The sequence below is a fragment of the Salmo salar genome, chromosome 03 (genome assembly GCF_965601325.2).
Source record: "Salmo salar chromosome 03, fSalSal1, whole genome shotgun sequence".
NCBI classification, from domain to species: domain Eukaryota; kingdom Metazoa; phylum Chordata; class Actinopteri; order Salmoniformes; family Salmonidae; genus Salmo; species Salmo salar.
The window spans coordinates 28,922,281-28,942,032 of record NC_138293.1 but is presented as its reverse complement, the minus strand read 5'-3'; the positions used below and the strand labels follow the sequence as shown (position 1 = coordinate 28,942,032).

Below are 19,752 nucleotides of genomic sequence, written 5' to 3'. Positions count from 1 at the left end.
TGGACCTCAATAAAAGTGACTGGGCCAACATTTGTCAGCAGAAATACCCCAACATATTTAAGTTGAAATTTGTTCAATCACATTGGATCATGTAACATATAACACATGATAAATGTGACCCAGAAACAACACAAATTCCCCTCGGAAAACAAGCCCGTTATTAGGCCTAGTGCTAAATAGGCAGCGCAACTACACAAGTTACAACCGCTTACAACAACACCGCTGACAAAGCAGGCCGACTGTCCGAGTCCGACAGTAAACAAACAATGAAATACACAGCTTCATAGGCGGCGTGTGAGGTTCATGTTTGAGGGATTAGCTCAGCCCCATCTAGAATAAAAAAAAAATGATAAACACATTATGTAAAGTGTCGTTGAAATGTGTCGGAGACATTGTCAGAATCTTTGATAGACTACTACAAAAATGACAGGGTGGGCCTAGGCTACTCTACTGACACTGACAAACTGAGATCAATAAAAGCGACCTCGTTTTGAATGTAACCATCTAATCTAGGCCTGCACAAAGGGGAGGCGCGTTGTACATTATGACGTCCATCTTGACTGGAGGAGGAAATTACTGTCCTAAACTTTCCAGTGGCACCGACTCACCCAATAATAAAGACAGTGAATACGTGCACTCACCGAGGATATGGCCGACGCTCTCCGATAGTGCCAAGAGATTAGTCCTGAAGTAGCCTAGGCCTACAAAAAAAATCAACTACACTACACTTCACGCTTAAATAATTATACCGCAATTGAATTTTGAAATATTGCAATAGGTCGGCTTTCCCAACTGTAGGCTATCCGCTTGCGATTTGCCATATGATTGAGATATAGCCAATTAGATCCCATGATCTTCCTACTGCATTTTCTAAATGTCTAATTAGTCAGGAGACAATACAACAAATCATTTATTTCAATGTTTTATATATTTTGGTTTTGTGTATCCTTCGTGTCATTGATCAATAGGGCTAATCAAGCCACACACAGGACTATAAGGAGTCAAATCAATGGGGCTAATCAAGCCGCACACAGGACTATAAAGAGTCAAATCAATAGGGCTAATGGACTATAAGGAGTCAAATCAATAGGGCTAATCAAGCCACACACAGGACTATAAGGAGTCAAATCAATAGGGCTAATCAAGCCACACACAGGACTATAATGAGTCAAATCAATAGGGCTAATCAAGCCACACACAGGACTATAAGGAGTCAAATCAATAGGGCTAATCAAGCCACACACAGGACTATAATGAGTCAAATCAATAGGGCTAATCAAGCCACACACCGGACTATAAGGAGGGAAATCAATAGGGCTAATCAAGCCACACACAGGACCATAAGGAGTCAAATCAATAGGGCTAATCAAGCCACACACAGGACTATAAAGAGTCAAATCTAAATTCTATCTGTATGTGGTTTGTAGCTGTTTCTTATTTTAAAAATTCAAGCTCATGAATGAAGTCAACAAGTGTGACCAGACTAGATGAAAGAAAGTGCCTTTTTTTTCTTCTCCTTTCCTCATTTCCTCAGTTCTACTGGTATCACTCTGCACCTCTGGGTACTTTGAGTCAGTGAACTTCATGTCACGTTTCAACATTGTGGTAAATAGCTGATCTAGTTTTAGAAAGACGGTGAGAAAGTCAAGAGCCAGCAACATCAGGAGCCCGGGAGGAGAAAGTGTGTCATCAGCATAAAAATAGAAGCCTGCTAACGAATTCCTAATCATATCTCCCATTTCCTCAAGGGGCTGCGCTAAGGAGGTTAGAACACCGGGTCTTAGATGAGAATTTGTGGCACATTAGCCTCAGATATTATTTCTTGCTATTTTAAAGGGCTTTCAGTATTATTGATTGTTAAATCCATGCACCATCGTCTCCCTAAACTACAATACATGGCTTTTCTCAGCAAGAATTAGATTCGCATTTCTTTGCAGGAAAATGGTAAAAGCATATAATGGAGGAGAAGCATTCTCCATTATTTTTGACGGAAAACGTGTAAAGCTACATGACAGGAATACTTTGATCTGGCACTGTCAATCAAACAATTGAAAATAATCTTAAATCATTACAATTACATTTATCTACATTCACGAATATAGGCATATAGTGTTTACCACTGACACAGATAAAAACAAATAGCTATTTCTTATGGGAAGTAAATTGCTTAATTGACATTTTGTTGTCATTTGAAGGAAAGTGTCACAAATAATCCAATAGTATGAAATACTTATTTGTAATGATTTTCTTTTTATTCAATGAATAACTTAATTCAGTTGTACAGATTTTGTGGACAGCTGCTCTTTGAACATCTCATTCCAAAATCATGGGCGTTAATATGGAGTTGGTCCCCCCTTTGCTGCTATAACAGCCTCCACTCTTCTGGTAAAGTGTTTAACTAGATGTTGGAATATTGCTGCGGGGACTTGCTTCCATTCAGCCACAAGAGCATTAGTGAGGTCGGGCACTGATGTTGGGCAATTAGGCCTGGCTCGCAGTCGGCATTCCAATTTATCTCAAAGGTGTTCGATGCGGTTGAGGTCAGGGCTCTGTGCAAGCCAAACAAGTTCTTCCACACTGATCTCGCCAAACTATTTCTATATAGACCTTACTTTGTGCACAGAGGCATTGTCATGCTGAAACAATAAAGGGCCTTCCCCAAACTGTTGCCACAAAGTTGGAATCACAGAATCGTCTAGAATGTCATTGTATGCTGTAGTGTTAAGATTTCCCTTCACTGGAACTAAGGGAGCAAGCCCGAACCATGAAAAACAGCCCCAGAAATGTATTCCTCCTCCACCAAACTTTACAGTTGACACTATGCATTGGGGCAGGTAGCGTTCTCCTGGCATCTGCCAAACCCAGATTTATCCTTGTGCTGATGTTGCTTCCCGAGGCAGTTTGGAACTTGGTAGTGAGTGTCGCTACGTGCTTCAGCACTCGGTGGTCCCGTTCTGGGAGCTTGTGTGGCCTACCACTTCTCAACTGAGCCGTTGTTGCTCCTAGACATCTCCAGTTCACAATAAACAGCACTTACAGTTGACTGGGGAAGCTCTAGCAGGGCAGAAATTTGACGAACTGACTTGTTGGAAAGGTGGCATCCTATGACGGTGCCATTTCGAAAGTCACTGAGCTCTTCTGTCAGGCCACTCTACTGCCAGCATATGTCTATGGAGATTGCATGGCTGTATGCTCAATTTTATACACCTTTCAGCAACGGGTGTGGCTGAAATTGCTGAATCCACTAATTTGAAGGGGTGTCCACATACTTATGTATATAGTGTATGTTTTCACACTGTTGTTATGCAGTGTAATCACCTACAAAATGTATTCCAAATGCTTTCTATTCAGCACTGGGCAAATGTCAGTGTACCCGCTGCCTGCTGAGTGAAAGGACCCTTTGATACGTGGGTAAAGGTTGGGAGGGCAGTACTTTAGCTTGGGCACAGAACGTACTGTATGGCATGCTGGTAGACTGTGGGAAATGGGCAATGCAGATGCAGAGAGTTTTCCCAAAGCTTTTGTGTTGCTGTGGCTTCTGTTTGACCATACGTCTCCAATATGTTCCCAATTGGCTGTCCCACAGACAGGAAAACATCGAACAGAGTCACAAAGCAAACAAGCACCTTAGAAATAAACAGAATGGCAGGCACTGCTCTCTCCCCATCTGACCCCCACCCGGATATTCCCCCACCCTATATAGTGCTTTATTTTTAACCAGAGCCCTATGAATTAACGGCAAACAGTGTAATTAAAAGGCTTTAGAGGCTAAGATGGGGCCTCAAAGACAAAGCTGCGCTAGGGGTGATCAAACACGAAGGCAACACCTTAGCAGTGGACAAACTAACACCAACACAATGGCATGCACTGGTGGTTGCCTTGGAGATGGAGAAAAACTAAGCACAGCACCAGTAAGGACAAAAGAGGACGGGGTCAGAAACTGTGGGTTGCTGGCAACACAACAGGCTTTGTAAACTAGCCTGAGTTTCCATCTGAGCCCAGTACAAACATACTCTGTCTATACAAGTGATGACAGAAAATAACTGAAGACATTGAAATTCGTAGGGAGCAAATTACACCTAAAGTTATTCCCTCAAGGACATAACTACTGTCCTTCAATTACCAACAAGATAACCATGTCATCATTTAGGATGTTGAGATGTAATACAGAAAAAGGCTATTTGATGCTTGATACTGATGTGTTTGATTTACAAACCTGCACTGAAGAACCCTTTAGAAGCGCTGCTCTGTTGCCTAATTGTTTGGCATAGCACAACAGAGATCCTATACATCGCTGTTCATTGTTCTATATGTAATTCTAGGCATAGCACTGACTGAATTGATGTCTCAACTGAGTATTTACAGTACCATCCCTTACAGTACAACACATGCTGGACAAAGACGGAGTAATGCATACCAGGTTCTTATCTCATATAGTGAAGAAATGAAACATTGTTTTTATCTCAATATCAAATCATTTCTGGGTAACATATAATACTGTTAGTGTTATTGTTTTTAATTAAAATGTTAAAAAATAAAAAAAAGAGTTTCTTTTGAAAGAAAAATTTCTCAAGCAAGAATTTTGCTTGGACTGTCTGGGAGTGGTCTGAGTGGGGAGGGGAAAACTGAAAATTTGCTGTTATTGGCAGAGAAGTTTGGAACCGTCTTTCTAATTGGTCTATTAATCAATTTACTGCCTGATGATGTCACCAGGGGGTCCAAAACTCCATCTCACCAAAACAGCCTGAAATGTCAAGCAGTCTTTTCAAACAACTCTTACACTAAAAGGGCATTATCATAATTTTCACAACTTCTTTTTAAACGTACACTACTGGTCGAAACCTTTAGAACACCTACTCATTCAAGGGTTTTTCTTTATTTTTACTATTTTCTACATTGTAGAATAATAGTGAAGAAATCAAAACTATGAAATAACACATATGGAATCACGTAGTAACCAAAAAAGTGTTTTATATTTCAGATTCTTCTATGTAGCCACCCTTTGCCTTGATGACAGCTTTGCACAGTCTTGGCATTCTCTCAACCAGCTTCATGAGGTAGTCACCTGGAATGCATTTCAATTAACAGGTGTGCCTTGTTAAAAGTTAATTTGTGGAATTTATTTTTTTCTTAATGCATTTGAGCCAATCAGTTGTGTTGTGACAAGGTAGGGGTGGTATACAGAAGATAGCCCTATTTGGTAAAAGACCAAGTCCATATTATGTCAAGAACAGCTCAAATAAGCAAAGAGAAATGACAGTCCATCATTACTTTAAGACATGAAAGTCAGTCAATACGGTAAATTTCAAGAACTTTGAAAGTTTCTTCAAGTACAGTCGCAAAAACTAACAAGTGCCATGATGAAACTGGCTCTCATGAGGACCGCCATAGGAATGGAAGACCCAGAGTTACCTCTGCTGCAAGCATAAGTTCATTAGAGTTACCAGACTCAGAAATTACAGCCCAAATAAAAGTAACAGACACATCTCAACATCAACTGTTCAGAGGAGACTGTGTGAATCAAGCCTTCATGGTCGAATTGCTCCAAAGAAACCACTACTAAAGGACACCAATAAGAAAAATAGACTTGTTTGGGCCTAGAAATACAAGCAATGGACATTAAAACCGTTGTAAATTTGTCCTTTGGTCTGGAGTCTAAATTGGAGATTTTTGGTTCCAAACACAGTGTCTTTGTGAGACGTAGTGTGGGTGACTGGATGATCTCCGCATGTGTATTTCCCATCATAAAGCACGGAGGAGGAGGTGTGATGGTGTGGGGGTGCTTTGCTGGTGACACTGTCTATGATTTTTTTTTTTATTCAAGGCACACTTAACCAGCATGGCTACCACAGCATTCTGCAGCGATACGCCATCCCATCTGGTTTGGGCTTATTGGGACTATCATAGGTTTTTCAACAGGACAATGACCCAACACACCGCCAGGCTGTGTAAGGGCTATTTGACCAAGAAGGAGAGTGATGGAGTGCTGTATCAGATGACATGACCTCCAGAGTCTCTCGACCTCAACCCAATTGAGATGGTTTGGGATGAGTTGGACCGCAGAGTGAAGGAAAAGCAGCCAACAAGTGCTCCGCATATGTGGGAACTCCTTCAAGACTGTTGGAAAAGCATTCCAGGTGAAGCTGGTAGAGAGAATGCCAAGAGTGTGTAAAGCTGTGAAGGCAAAGGGTGGCTATTTGAAGAATCTCAAATATAAAATATATGTTCATTTGTTTAACACTTTTTTGGTTACTACATGATTCCGTATGTGTTATAGTGTTGATGTCTTCACTATTTTTCTACAATGTAGAAAATAGTAAAAATAAAGAAAAACCCTTGAATGAGTAGGTGTTCTAAAACTTTGGACCGGTAGTGTATATATTGTAAAGACCTGCTCCCTGCCTGCTGTTTCATTACAATATAAAACACAGGAAATCACGATGTCGACTGCACCTGGCCTTGTGGATGTATTTGAGTTAGCAATGACCAAGAGGTTAGACCAAAACCATTATGTGACGTTCACGTCTTGCAAATCGTAAAAATCCAAGATAATTATAGTGTATCTACAAATGTATCTATTTCACATTTGTCTAACTGTCTAATTAGAGCAGAAATAGCAAGCGGGGACGCTGATAATTAGATACTGATCCATATGGATGTGTGACGTGAGGAAGGAGAATCTCTGGTGTCGTAGTCTTGAACCAGCCGTTTCTCCCCCTCAGAGAAAGCTAACGCGCTCTGAACTGATGGGCTACGGGTGTACCAGGACCTCAAGTTCTTCTCTACTACAAAATGTCCAACAGAGCGGGGGATATGATCCTTTGAGGACAAGGAAAAGAAGCATGCAATGTGCACTGATCATAACTAACATACAGATAAGGCGCATACTGTACATTGTGTATCAGATGAGAGCAAAGCATAGCGTAATTCATTGTACATGATACTAAGCGTTATATCAATGTCAGGATCCTATTAAATTAATATGGGTTGTCACATGGCCTAATTAATTAAGCAGAGAGTTACAGGGGTTCAGAATATCACATTTCATAAATTCTCTAATTATCTTAATACTAGGAGAGAACACTTTCTGTATTGCATTTTTAGCAATCACAAAATGTACAAGGAAAAAAATGCATGGTAAGACTTGATTTGGAATTAGAATTTATCAAGGCTGTTTTTTTGCCTGTTCTTTGTGTACTTCCTGGTATAAATCATATTCAAATGTAATTGAAACTGTGGGGAATTAATTAAATTGAGTAAGCTAGCTGAGAGTGCAGAAATATTTTGGAATTTATCGAGGGTACGTGTTTGATGGGTTGGTAGCTGCATGGCCTTTTCATTTATTTTTCTCTCCCTTTCCTATTTGTGTTTTTGTTATTCAGTGGGTATACTGTAGTGCTACAATAGTCTTTCCAGACTCGTGTTGTTCTTTTATTCACTAGCTGTCTCTTTTTCACTATTTATTCATGATGCGATACCGAAAACACAAAGGAGGTATTGGTTTTGTTCAGTCTTGGAGAGACATCTCTCTCTCTCTCTCTCTCCCCCCCTCTTTCTCCCTCTTTCCCTCTCCCTCTTCATCTCCTCTCTCTCCATCTCCCTCTTTCCCCTCTCGTTCTCCCTCTCACTCTCTCCTGCCTGCACAGCACTCCTCTCCACCTACCCAAGCTGCTGTGGCCTTGTCTGAATGCTGCGAATTCCCAGTCCACTGCAGCGTATCCACATGGAAACACCACAGATGCCAGCATTCACAAAGGTGCAGAAACAAGGAAAGTGATAGGATGAAGATGTCAGTTATGGCAAATAGAACTCTGCCTCTCTGTCACTTCATTGGAACGTCTCTGTCTGTGATTGTTGTTAGGTGCTACTCACACTGTCTAAAAAATGGCAAGAAAAACAGATTGGGCTTATCCCAAAGAATTCAGCTGTAGGCAAATGCACAATCATAAAATTTGAAAAGACGTATTTTGAAGACATGATGCATAGGAGGTCCTAAATCCAGCATAAAGTAAGTATATGAAGCATTACCTCACAGCATGTGATGTTTTTTTTGTCCCCCCCATCGATTGTTTACTGACCTAGGGCCTTGAGATATCAAATCCTCTCCACATCCAATTGAATTCCTAGCAGAGAGGAGACGGGGAGTTTGGAAGTGACTAAAGCATTTTAGTAGTTGGAAGGTGATTAGGAGAAGGCTAGAGATGTTGATAGGCGAGCTGCTCTCTGGTTGTTTTCTCTTGGTCCTCTGGGGCCGGAGAGAAGGATCAGGGGGGTGAGAAGTCAAAGGGAGGACAAGGTGACTGATTGGGCCGAGGCAGCAGGTCAGCACTGGGCAGCTGAATCAAACTCAGTCAAGGATTTTCCCCCCAACTACTATCAGATATATAATCTGGCTCTGTCAACACTTCTGTCCAGCTGGATGCAGTACACTTATTATTTACACATGTGCACATGAAGAGGGACATACACAGTCACAGAAGTACACGCTCACACATGAACACATATGGAACCCATATTAGTAGTCGTGGAAAATGAACAATAAACCTAGGTAATCAACGGTTCATTTGAAAATGAAAGGGTACAAATCTGTATTAGTCGAAGTACAATGCCAGTTGTACAACCCTGACAATTCTAGCAAATGAAATCATTTGCACAGGGACAAAATTATAATTGAACGCCACCTCCAACATTTGAAATATGACAAGCGATTAATTTTTTGGGGGCTTTTAATAAACTATGCTCCTCTAACATCAACTAAGGATGGGGATAATCAAAATGAAAACCCATGGGGAATACGAACTACCATCCATTAAAGTGGACTCACACAAATAGACCAATTCCACTATGGACTTTTGAAAAACATAATTATATTCCACATGATTATATAAAATACATTAGCCAGACAATTAGGCGACCATAATTGCATCTAAATTACACATTGATTGAAGATAGAAATGAATCCACCAATCTAGAGAGGTTTGATTGGTCCCTTTCTAAGAAGCCTCAGATACACGATTCTTCCTTTTAATAATCCTTTAGCCATTTTATTCACTGGATTGTCATTACAAAATTCAATTACATGGAACACCTGAACTAACAATATCTCCTAGCCAATTATGCAGTGTCTGGGAAACCGTTAGCAAACAAATTACCAACGTTAATGTGAGAGATTGACTTGATATTCTTGGCGTTGTATGCACAGTTTGCACACAAAGGCAGCCCAGCTTCACACCTCCCCTGTTATTGCCTATTGTTGACTTATGAATGAAACAGCTTGGCCTTGATTTGAGAATAAAAATGGAAATCTAGTCTGTGAGGCTGTTCAGTAGAAATAGATTAGTCATTCTATAGAATAGTTATTCCATTTCTATGGGCCGAACAAGGAAGAGACAGCCACAATTTCAGTTTAACCTTCTCTTTCTCCTCCTCTACTCTCTCATCTCTCTTTACCATTTTAGCCTGACTTTAAAATGTTTAACAATGAAACGTAATCATAAGAGATCTTGGCAGTACTATAGCCCTGAGTATTGATTGGGCAGTGGCCCAACATCCCCTCACTAAAGAAAGATTAAAATAACAGACTCATCAAATACATTTATGGAGTCAGTGACCTCAGCCAATCCTGGAGTGGGGAGTCCATAAATCATAGTCCATCTCTGTTACACACAGTGAGTCTGTCTCAGGCTCAGTACACGGAGTCCTGTAGAGGACGGGAGACACTACCGTTACAGTACATAAATCTACAGCAACCCCATGTGGCAATGTTAGGGGGAATTAAGGATCCACTAGCTACATGATGGGTGTGGGACGACGAGATGTCATTGCATACTAAGACCACATTTAAATACTGGAATACAGGTTTTTAAAAGCTATTGTGAAGCATACACGGCACACAACACATTTGTGTCCCATCGCCTGGAAAAGTGTGTTTGCATGGGTCTGTGTGTGGATATGTACTTGAGCGTGTGTGTGTGTGCATTTGCGTGTGTGTGAAACACACAGAGAGAGATGTATGTGTTCAGTCACAGCTCTGGCTGTCCCTCTCTTTCAAACCAAAGCACCACCTGTCAACATATTTTCATTACATTTTCCCATACTCCAAGACCTAGCCTATCCACCTGTGGTGGATGAAGCTCCGTCGCCCGCCCCATCAGATTGAGCCGCTCTCAAAGCCGGGAAAGACGTTCCTATCTCTCTGATCCTGCTCTCTACGCCTGACTCCAGCCTGTGAGGCGAGGAAAGGAAAGGCGGAAGAGGCCAGGCAGAAAGGAAGAGAATCTTGGTTTGCTATCAACAGCTCAGGAGAGTAGCGTTGGCAGCAAGATTGATGACACTCTCCCCGCAAAGTAACAAAGGAACTCCTGCGCATAAGAGCCTGCTTATGGGGTCTGATAGACTTGTCATCCTCTTAATAAACATAGCAGATATGTCAGCAGCAGCAGGAGGGACTGAACCAGGCCCAGCAGACCCACCCACCCACAGGCAGGACCACCGGCTGGCCTGGCACACCCGGCCCTGGGCAGCTCGTTCCATAAGGGGGCCCCTGAAGGAACTGGAGGGTCGCGCCAGAAGATGATCAAAACATAAACAGACAGGATATGAAGTATAAATCAATATTTCACAGACACTAAAAACTATACCTGTCTGTTGTCAGAATGGTTTGGCCTGGCAATTGTTCAATGCAACCAAGCTAAGGCAGTAGTTCCAGTATGCTACAGTCGGTATCTCTGCTAAGATGGGGATGTTATTAATGTTGGACCAAAGCTTTTGGTGGAGAATATTTATTTCAGGGTTGGTGCTGTTGTAAGAGGTTTGGTTTGGTGATGTGCTTTGTGAAAACAGCACCAACACTCACAAGAATAAACATTTCCAAAACCTTCAGTTGAGAAGTAGTTGATAACTTTTATTACAGTATGTCAGCTCTTCAACCATGTAGTGTTTGTGTGCCCAAGAGGACAACAGCTGTGTCCCTAGCCAAAGCAACTCCAAAACTCCCTAATCACAGTCATGCTTAGGGGACATTAGTCTCATTATTCACTAAGGCACTGGAAGATGCAGAATATGTCAGTATATCATTTGACTTTGGCCAGTGGCTGGGTTTTTATTGAAGGACAGACTAATATCAGACAACATTAAAGGGAAATGGACACACCGGAGAGGATTAAGAAGCTGAATTGAAAATCTTAATAAAAATAAATGTCTAGTTAACTGTGCATTTCTAATATTATAAATAAGAAAAAGTAATCCAATCGACAAACATCACATCAGCCCTTCTGATTTTAGCTTCAGTGGTTAAAAAAACAAGCAAAAAAATAAACAAATATCATAAGCTTGAGATTCAAAAACAAACATTGTGTTTATTGGTTTCTACTGCTTTGGAGATCACCAAAATGTACAGTGTATGCTAAAATCCAACAATAACGGCAGACAAAATGAGGGGCAATGCCTTTTAAACAAGAAATATTTTATCAAGTCTTGACAGCCAACAGGGATATAAGAGACTAGAACAGAAAACACCCCTAAAATTATGGGAAGAAAAAAAACATTTGATATAGTCTGCCATTTACTTATTTTTCACAGGAAGAGACACTGTCTCTGTCATGATTCAATCTACAGCCCTCTCCCCAAACGCTGTATAATACCTAGCGAAAGCCAGCAGGGTGTGAAATGGTGTTTTGAAATAAATGAAACCGACTATGAAACAGTGCAGTTGGGAGATATTGCTATGTCAAGCTGACAGGCAAGGCCCGGAATGAAGCAAAAAAGTTATTATCCCAAAGAAGAGCAAAGCTGGATTAAATAAAACCCATGATGCCTATAGCACTGAGTCTCTTTCTCCGTCAGCGGCTCCATTATTGACATAGAAGAGGAGGGCAAAGCATCATGGGAAATCAATCTCAGTGTCTTCATTCAAAACTCATATCTTAAACTCAGTTCCATACAAACGATATGTTTTATATTGAGTGTACCACAATATAAAACAAATGTTGTGCTGAAAATCTTCTACTTTGTGATCTGAGTCATGGCACTGAATTAAGTACAATTTATAGTATTTAATGATGCCATTTTCATTAATGTATGTAGTCTTTGGTTATTGATGATCCAAATAAAGTGTTTAAGGAAGCAGAATCCCAAAAGACCCCTTTAGCTTTACAGCTCTAGTGGTGACGTGTCACAGGAGAAGACTTTGTGTCATTGGCATAGTGATATAATGCATAGGACATTTAAAGCTAAGAGACACATTGTAAGCCTTGCAGATTTTTAAGGTGGACTCTTATCCTGGGGTTAGACAGGTCCTGAGGACCGCCAGACAATGATATGTGAGAGACACGGTACAACGGGGGTTGAGGTGGTAGAGGTAGAGAGAGGGGGTTGGAGGGTTGATAGAAGAGAGGGGATAGGTGTTTTGAGAGGAAGGAGAGGACCTAATCTGTGCAGTTGGCGAGGTTGGGGGAAGGGTGAGTGTCATGGATGAAAGACCTGTATGGAAAGTGAACCTCTCTTAATGCTTTGTCCCTACTCATCTTAGCCTCAGACAAACCTCTGGCCCTCCTGGGACAAAGAGGACTGAGCTCCGTAGGGCGATTATTGTCCTAGATGAGACACAACACACAGTCGGCCAAAAACGTTTGACCAAAGTTGATGTATTATCTTACTAATGGAATGGGAGGCATTACTACCAAAACAATTTTGCGACTTTTTCATAACATGCTAAAAATCTATATGGCAAATAACCTATGTCATCGCCATAATAGATCTGATAGCAGTGTTCCGTATTGGTCAGTGGTTCCCCCTTCTGGTGAATGATCAGACATGTTTAAAAAGGCTTTCCCCATTCACATCTGTACTGTGGCTGTTTGTGCTGACTTGTCCTGACTATCCATTTAAAGGAAATAAACTTGATGCAACTTTTACATAGAAAATATATGGCCTTTATTTGTATTATCAAAAGATAGACTAGTCCTCCTTGATTTTTGAGAGCAAGGATCCCGAAGATGAGTGGGTAAGGTCAGAATGAGGCAGAGACGTTTGAGGACTACAACGACATAAAACAAAATGGATTTAGTTCTTAGTTCTTGCAATACTGTAATATATATATGTACCACTAAGCTCTATGAGGTGCATTAATAGGCTTACCTGAGAAAGGGACCAATAGACCTTCTGCGTTGGTTGGACACCTCCAGTTGTGGAAATCTAAGAGAATTTATTAGAGATGAACAGTAAGTACAGGTAAGTACTTCATACAATAAAAACCCAGAAAGACAACTGAACTGTAAACAGCATGGGTCAACACTACCTTATGACAGTTGGTTGGGAACTTAGAACTTACTCGGAGGAGGCAGGCGTAGAGACAGATCTCCGTCTAGCCATGGGGCTCTTGGCAGGGCTGAGAACACTGGCACACACTGCAGAATAAACATCACAGACAGGTCAGTGTACTGTAGGACACTTAAGGACGGCTCCAAGCATTAGCGGTCGCTTAGGTAGGGCTCCCAAAAATGTATAAATACATTTAAAAAACACTATGTTTTTTGGAACTCAACTTACTGTGGTGAGTTAGAATAGTAGAATACACAAGTTTGAAATTTGGTTGTGTATGAGTAGTTTTTCTCTTGTTTTGTCAGCCACTGACAGTCCCTCAATTAGCCATGTCAGCTAACAATTTTTGGGTTGGTAAGTTAGTCTAGACAGTTATCTAAAATTGTAGTAACCAGGTCCGAATACCGACAGGGCACGTACCCAGGGGCCCTGACCTCCAGGGGGCCCCCATTGATTTTGTTAGTCACTCTCACTCAGATATAATGAACATGGTATAAGTCATGGCAAAATGTGTAGAATTGTAGGAAATAAACTATTTCTTAGGGCCCTCAAAAGGCTAGAACCACCCCTCACAATGCAATAAATAACCCACAGTATTGCACAATTATGGGCTAGGGAAGTTTCTTACATTCTAGTCTGGTTTGAGGGAGGACCAGATTGAGACCATCATGCACAGTAAACCTAAGGGTGGTGTAATCGTCTGTGGACAGAGATAGAGGAACATCTCGTTGAACTTTGAAAAACAGATTGTACCACACAAAACCCCACACACCACTGCATACTTTCCACTGCTTTACATAAGCCTAGCTCTATAAGGGTTCGTCATTTTAGATGAAGAACTGTGTTGAAATAACATCCCTCAGGACTCACCCGTCGTGGACGTGGTAGTTTGTACCTTCCGGTACCAGTCAGAGTTGAAGGGATGGAGGTAGTCATGAAGCTCTGTGGAGTCTTCTTTCTTAGAATGATCTCCAACTATACTTTTGTTCACCTTTTGGCTACAGAATCTGCAAGGCAAGCACAGTCATCATCAGATAGTACAAGATCCCTTGGTAAGGAACGACTTTTGGCTTTAGTCATAATTGATCAGTCCTGTGGGCAAAAGGTTGGGAGAGTTTTAGAAAGTGCTGGGCACACTTGGGATGAGGTGTTGCCCACGCACTCACTTTTTCCAGCAGAAGATGAGGTTAGGGAAGACAGCCATGATGGCTTCATGGAAGAGTCCTCGGTCCACCTTGCCCATGGCAAAGGCCTGCTGGATGGAATCCCTGGCACTTTCTGTTATGTTAACCTGTAAAATAAGACAATGAGAACACACTATCAGATACCGGTAGATCAGAATCATGAGATAGATGAGATAGATAAAGTATTTAAAATGATGAAATTATAAAAAAATATTCAACTGGAGTCTGCGTTCTCATGAGTTTTGAATCTAATATCAGTCACCTTGAATTGTAATGTAAAGAGCGAGCTTAATATCTCACACGTTATCACTCAGCTCTAATATGTTAAGCCTGTTCCTGTGGGAGGTCAGGGGGGCCGGGAGGGGTGAGATACAGTCAGTGGATGAGGTAGTTAGAAACCATACCCTCAGTTTGGGAGAGATCTCTGACTTGAGAAAGAGCTTGATGATCATCTCTGCTTTCTGGTGTAGCAGAGCATTGTCATTCTCCCCATACATGCCCGCTGACGCCATCATAGTGCCCGAGTCTGCCATGTTCCTGAAACTAATACAGCACCACAGCAGACACACAAATATAGTTCCTTTGTCAGTTAATGATGTATTTCAGGTGAGTAGGCAAACCAGAAATACATCCCATCCAGTAACTAAATCACAAATGCTCTCAATATTCAGTTTAGGAAATTATAATAGATTAATCAAAGTCACCTCTCTGTCTCCAGGTAGAACGACAGATCGTTGACAAGGAACTCCACTGTTATCAGTTTGTGGTTGATGACTCGCCTCTTCAAGTGGGACGAGTCTACCTGCTCCGAGCACAGGGCAACGGGTTCAATTTGCCGGCTCCCCATTGATGGCATGTACCCTGAAAAACGTAAAGTTATAAATGAATATAACTACTGTATCCTGAAGGAACCAGTACCATCAGCTGAGAACCCAATGGGGGGCAGCTGTAAACTGGGTTCTTGAGAGCTAACTGTGAACTGCAGGGTAAATAGTGGCATCCAAGCTATAAAACCTCACCAAAGTGTGGGGTAATGCCCAGCTCACCTCCGCACAGATATCACTAGCAGTCAATCCCTTAAATAATGCCCTAGAAAACTCCTGCTTCTTGCTGCTATATGCCAGGGAGATAGCCTCCATACTCCTGCTTCTTGCTGCTATATGCCAGGGAGATAGCCTCCATACTCCTGCTTCTTGCTGCTATATGCCAGGGAGATAGCCTCCATACTCCTGTGGGAGAGATGATGCTAAAAAAGCTTTCCCGCGGACTGGACAGACAAAAAAGCTGGTCACACTAGTGCAGGAGCGTCATGCAGCCCAATAATCTGAGGGAGTACAAAAAATATGTATATTTTTCTGCATATCTAAGCATATCTCTTGAACTGTCTGTAGCCTCCTGACCGCTGTTTGTTTTTTAAGAAACTAAATATGCTTCTCCGCATCTCTGCTAAAATCTGGGTAAACAATTGAAAGGAATGCGAGTCTTATTCAGTACATTTAGGTCTTGCTTGCTTTTCTTAAGTCTACCAACCTTACCAGCAGGCATGCCAGCTAAAATAGTTAGAAAAGCTAGCTACTCTAACTTGATTGATAGCCTGAAATGTCTTCTTGGTAGCTAGTTATGAGGTTGGGAGATTGGGAACCTACTGTATCTAGGCTAGCTAAAGCCAACTTCATAAAAATGTGGCTAGTAGTATTACAGAAAAAAAATAAAAAATGAACAGGACAAATCTGAGGGGGCACGTGCCCCTGTGCCCCTTATAGGCATGACGCCACCGCACTAGGACAGTGTTTCCAAACTAGGATTTTTTATTTATTTTAAATTAGTATTTTTTTATTTAACCTTTACTTAACTAGGCATGGGGTCACCTGATTTGAAAATGGAGTAGCACGAGAGAAATGCTGAAATAAAATGAAAACAAAAGTACTCAGGCTGATCTGTTATAGACTGCCATAGCCCCAATAAAAAATGTTAACAATGGCCATTGATTACAGCACTTTTTTTACATGGTGGCGTCACGATCCAAATAAGTTTAGGAAAAAGGGAGAAGCTAGAAGGGGATAGCTAGCTGAGTATGTAAAGAGTCGCGGATCATGCGTGGGAAAACGCAATGCGCTTAGCCGAAGCTAAAGCCATGAGCAGGGAAGCATCTACACTTTCAAAGTGGAGAATGAACGACCCTGAACAAAAAAGTTCCTGTGGAAACATAAAAAATGCCCCCAATAGAACAGAATTCAAATGCACACAATCCTTCCATGGAGCATGCCTGGGCAGAGGAAGAATGTCCTCTAAGTAAAATGAATGGGGGCAAGAAAAGTGAATTGTTTCATTCTCCAGAAAAGGGCACCAATGAAAGGAGTGATAACTGGGGTAGCAGTAGATATAAACGTTGACTAGCTGAGGTCAAAGATTCCCGGTGTGTGTGATGCTCGTCGTTTGATGCGACGCAGACAGGGTGGGGAAGCAGAAGAGTCATTGTCTGTTCTTTTGAGTTTTGAAGCTGAGTCTTTGCCTGACAAAGTGAAGTTAGGATATATAAGTTATCCTGTAGGAGTGTATGTGCCGAATACATTACGATGTTACAGGTGTCAAGCTTATGGACATGTGGCAGCAGTGTGTAGGAGGGAGGGTCCAATGTGTGAGAAATGTGCAGAAGGGCATGAGACAAAGGAATGTGTAGTATTGGGGAAAGTAGTGGAAGGGGTTAATTGATAGGGTGCCCATGGAGCTGGGGATCAGAAATGTCCTGTGCGAGAGAGGCAGGTTAAGGTTTCCAGGGTTAGAGTAGAGCAGAAGTTGTCATATTCTGAGGCAGTGAAGAAAGTAGAGGAAGATGGGTTAAGGGAGAGGAGTGGTGAGAGTAGTAGAGATATTTCAGTACAGAGAGATAGGCCAAAAAGTGAATTAAGTTTCAGTAAGATTGGATTTTTTGCATTTATAGCAATGGTTATCAATTATACTGCAGGGATGGATCGGAAGTCTCAGAAAATGGAGGTTGTGGTGGCTGCTGCAGAGAGGTATTTGGGTGAGCAAGACTTGACAGCAGAAGAGTTACAGGATGTGTTAAGTGGTGATATCCCATCCTTTCAGGGTGATGGCATGAGGTAGGAATAAATACATTTAATTAGTGGAGTAGGGGGGGTATTAATTGTATTTTATATAATTTTGAAATGAGTGAGTATAGTGTTAGATGGTAGTTTTTTATTTTTCAAGTAAAGTATAAGAGAGTTGTACTCCAGTCTAGTAGGTGGCGGTAATGCAACAAATTGGATGCCAACCGCTGTTAAATCTCATATTCGCCTCATGCTGAATAATAGAAATGCATTTGGAGGTAAATCTCCGGCCACCCAGGCCCCTAGATTCCAACTCTCCCAACCTGGTTTCAGAGAATTTTGTAATATTCTCTACCTAAATCCGAGACACTCCATTTAGTATGATATGTTACATTTGGTATGGTTACTTAAGATAGATATTTACTTAAGGCAAAAACGAAAGGAGGGTGGTTGGTTGGGGTGAGCATATAACGCGAATGTCTAACAACCTGCGAGTTTGAATCTCATCACGGACAAGTTTATCTAATTTGCTACTTTGCTCCTACTTACTACTTTTTAGCTACTCTGTATGTTAGCTAACCCTTCCACTAACACTTAACCCTAACCCCTAGCCTAGCTGACGTTAGCGAGCAAGCTAACATTAGCCACCTAGCTAGAATTCGTAACATATAATACAAATTGGGTGATGGACATCCACAAATTAATACCTTCCATACGAAACATATACTAAATGGAGTGTCTCGGATTTACGTACAGAATAATATGAAATGCCCTGAGACCAACAGAACCCCCCCACTGTGCCCGAGACGATAAGCGTGTAGTGGGGTGGGGGAGTGCCCACGGATCTCCGCCCTGGGGGGTCGGGGTGCCCACGGATCTCCACCCAACAAGCGAATGATATCCGAGAACCATGGCTTCTTGGGCCAACGGGGAACAAGAACCAACGACAAGCCCTACAAGTAAAATACTGGAATGGTAAAGCTAAACAGGGGAATTTACTTAGAGAGAAGTCTTGCCAGTTGTGTCTAAGGTAGCCCTCAAACTTGCTTCTGGTCAGAATGTCCTTCATGGCATGCCGGAATTTACAGATGCTTTTGATGAACCTGGAGAAGACGCTCCACACATGTTTCTATAAGAAGAAAAGGAGGAACGAATATTGTGATAACAGAATAGTTAACCTTATAGAAATATAGACGATACGTGCCACATTAGGAATTGAGGGCAGTAGTAGATTCTAAGTTTGAACATATGTCCCAGCGGACACAGGTTCATCTAACTGTCGGTATTCGGCCATGGTAAAGTGGTGACAACTCACTAGTTTGTTTGTAAGGACGACGGTTCTTGTGCCGGTGTCAGTAACATTGGTACAAGGAGGAAAGGTCTCTTGATACTTTTTGAACCTGCAGAAGCATAAGGTCCACAATAAATACAAAAAAAAAAAAATATTCATATTTTTGGGCGGTACATTCTCGATGAATCCATATTTGGAGTAATAGTTTAGAAAAACATGGTTGTATAGGACATCTTACTGTTTTGCTACACTGCTGCTGCACCATACATAATAAATCATACAACATTTTTACTTTGTACAAAAGAGCACACCACAATTTTGTCCAACAAAATAACATCTGTGTCCATTAAACCTTAATGCTTTGAAGCCATGCAGTAAAACATCTGTTGGAAAATATGCATGTTTTATGGACATGTTATGATCCAACTACACATTGTAAAAGGCAGGTGTCCTGCACACTGCAGATAGTGTCTAAAGATAGCAAAAATTCCCAGACATACATGTGGTGAGTAGTATTAATAAGAAGAGGTATTTAAAATGAACTCATAATATAATATAATAAACTGCTGTAATAAATAAGTTGGGATCACTTATCAAGGTTCAGTACCAGGTTGCCTCCAGGGATTTGATAACCAGATCCTGAGCTGCAAAAATGATGTCGGGAGAAACATATCTCATCTTGGGGATCTGAGAGATGAGGTTGGCGCTGCACTGAAGATAATCCTCTACAATGACAGACAGACAGACAGACAGACAGACGGGGACATAAATTATGTTTGTTAATAATATGCTGGGTTTAGTGTGTGGAAAGGCAGACGTGATTTATGGTCTCAAGCAACCGCAAGGGCCACCAGAGGGTGCTATTAGAGGTCAAACGATGGCAGGAATAATAGCGCCCTCTGGC

General features: G+C 41.5%; 2 protein-coding genes across 2 annotated transcripts; both read right to left on the bottom strand.

The window, feature by feature from the left end:
• Window positions 1–12,908: 12,908 nt before the first annotated feature.
• On the bottom strand, window positions 12,909–14,606 carry LOC106599263 (regulator of G-protein signaling protein-like). The gene is made up of 6 exons (XM_014190404.3): window positions 14,487–14,606; window positions 14,191–14,327; window positions 13,949–14,020; window positions 13,331–13,406; window positions 13,138–13,194; window positions 12,909–13,036 (listed from the first exon to the last, which is right to left on the bottom strand). The coding sequence occupies exons 1-6, from the start codon at window positions 14,561–14,563 to the stop codon at window positions 12,958–12,960; spliced, it is 498 nt and encodes a 165-aa protein (XP_014045879.3). The 5' UTR covers window positions 14,564–14,606; the 3' UTR covers window positions 12,909–12,957.
• A 194-nt stretch (window positions 14,607–14,800) lies between these two features.
• Window positions 14,801–18,937, bottom strand: LOC145877499 (regulator of G-protein signaling protein-like). The gene is made up of 4 exons (XM_082973085.1): window positions 18,873–18,937; window positions 18,557–18,686; window positions 15,209–15,365; window positions 14,801–15,047 (listed from the first exon to the last, which is right to left on the bottom strand). Exons 2-4 carry the CDS (start codon window positions 18,624–18,626, stop codon window positions 14,801–14,803), a joined length of 474 nt encoding a protein of 157 aa, XP_082829211.1. The 5' UTR covers window positions 18,627–18,686; window positions 18,873–18,937.
• Between the last annotated feature and the right edge of the window lie 815 nt (window positions 18,938–19,752).

Excerpts from the sequence above, each read along its gene's own strand:
- LOC106599263 (XM_014190404.3), bottom strand. The coding sequence starts at position 14,563 with ATGGGCAAGGTGGACCGAGGACTCTTCCATGAAGCCATCATGGCTGTC. Across the intron at positions 14,328-14,486 it reads CTCATCTTCTGCTGGAAAAA|ATTCTGTAGCCAAAAGGTGA; the intron begins GTGAGTGCGTGG and ends CTTGCCTTGCAG. Across the intron at positions 13,037-13,137 it reads TCTATTGGTCCCTTTCTCAG|TCCTCAAACGTCTCTGCCTC; the intron begins GTAAGCCTATTA and ends ATGTCGTTGTAG.
- LOC145877499 (XM_082973085.1), bottom strand. The coding sequence starts at position 18,626 with ATGAAGGACATTCTGACCAGAAGCAAGTTTGAGGGCTACCTTAGACAC. Across the intron at positions 15,366-18,556 it reads CTGGCAAGACTTCTCTCTAA|GGTACATGCCATCAATGGGG; the intron begins GTAAATTCCCCT and ends TACGTTTTTCAG. Across the intron at positions 15,048-15,208 it reads TTCTACCTGGAGACAGAGAG|TTTCAGGAACATGGCAGACT; the intron begins GTGACTTTGATT and ends GTGCTGTATTAG.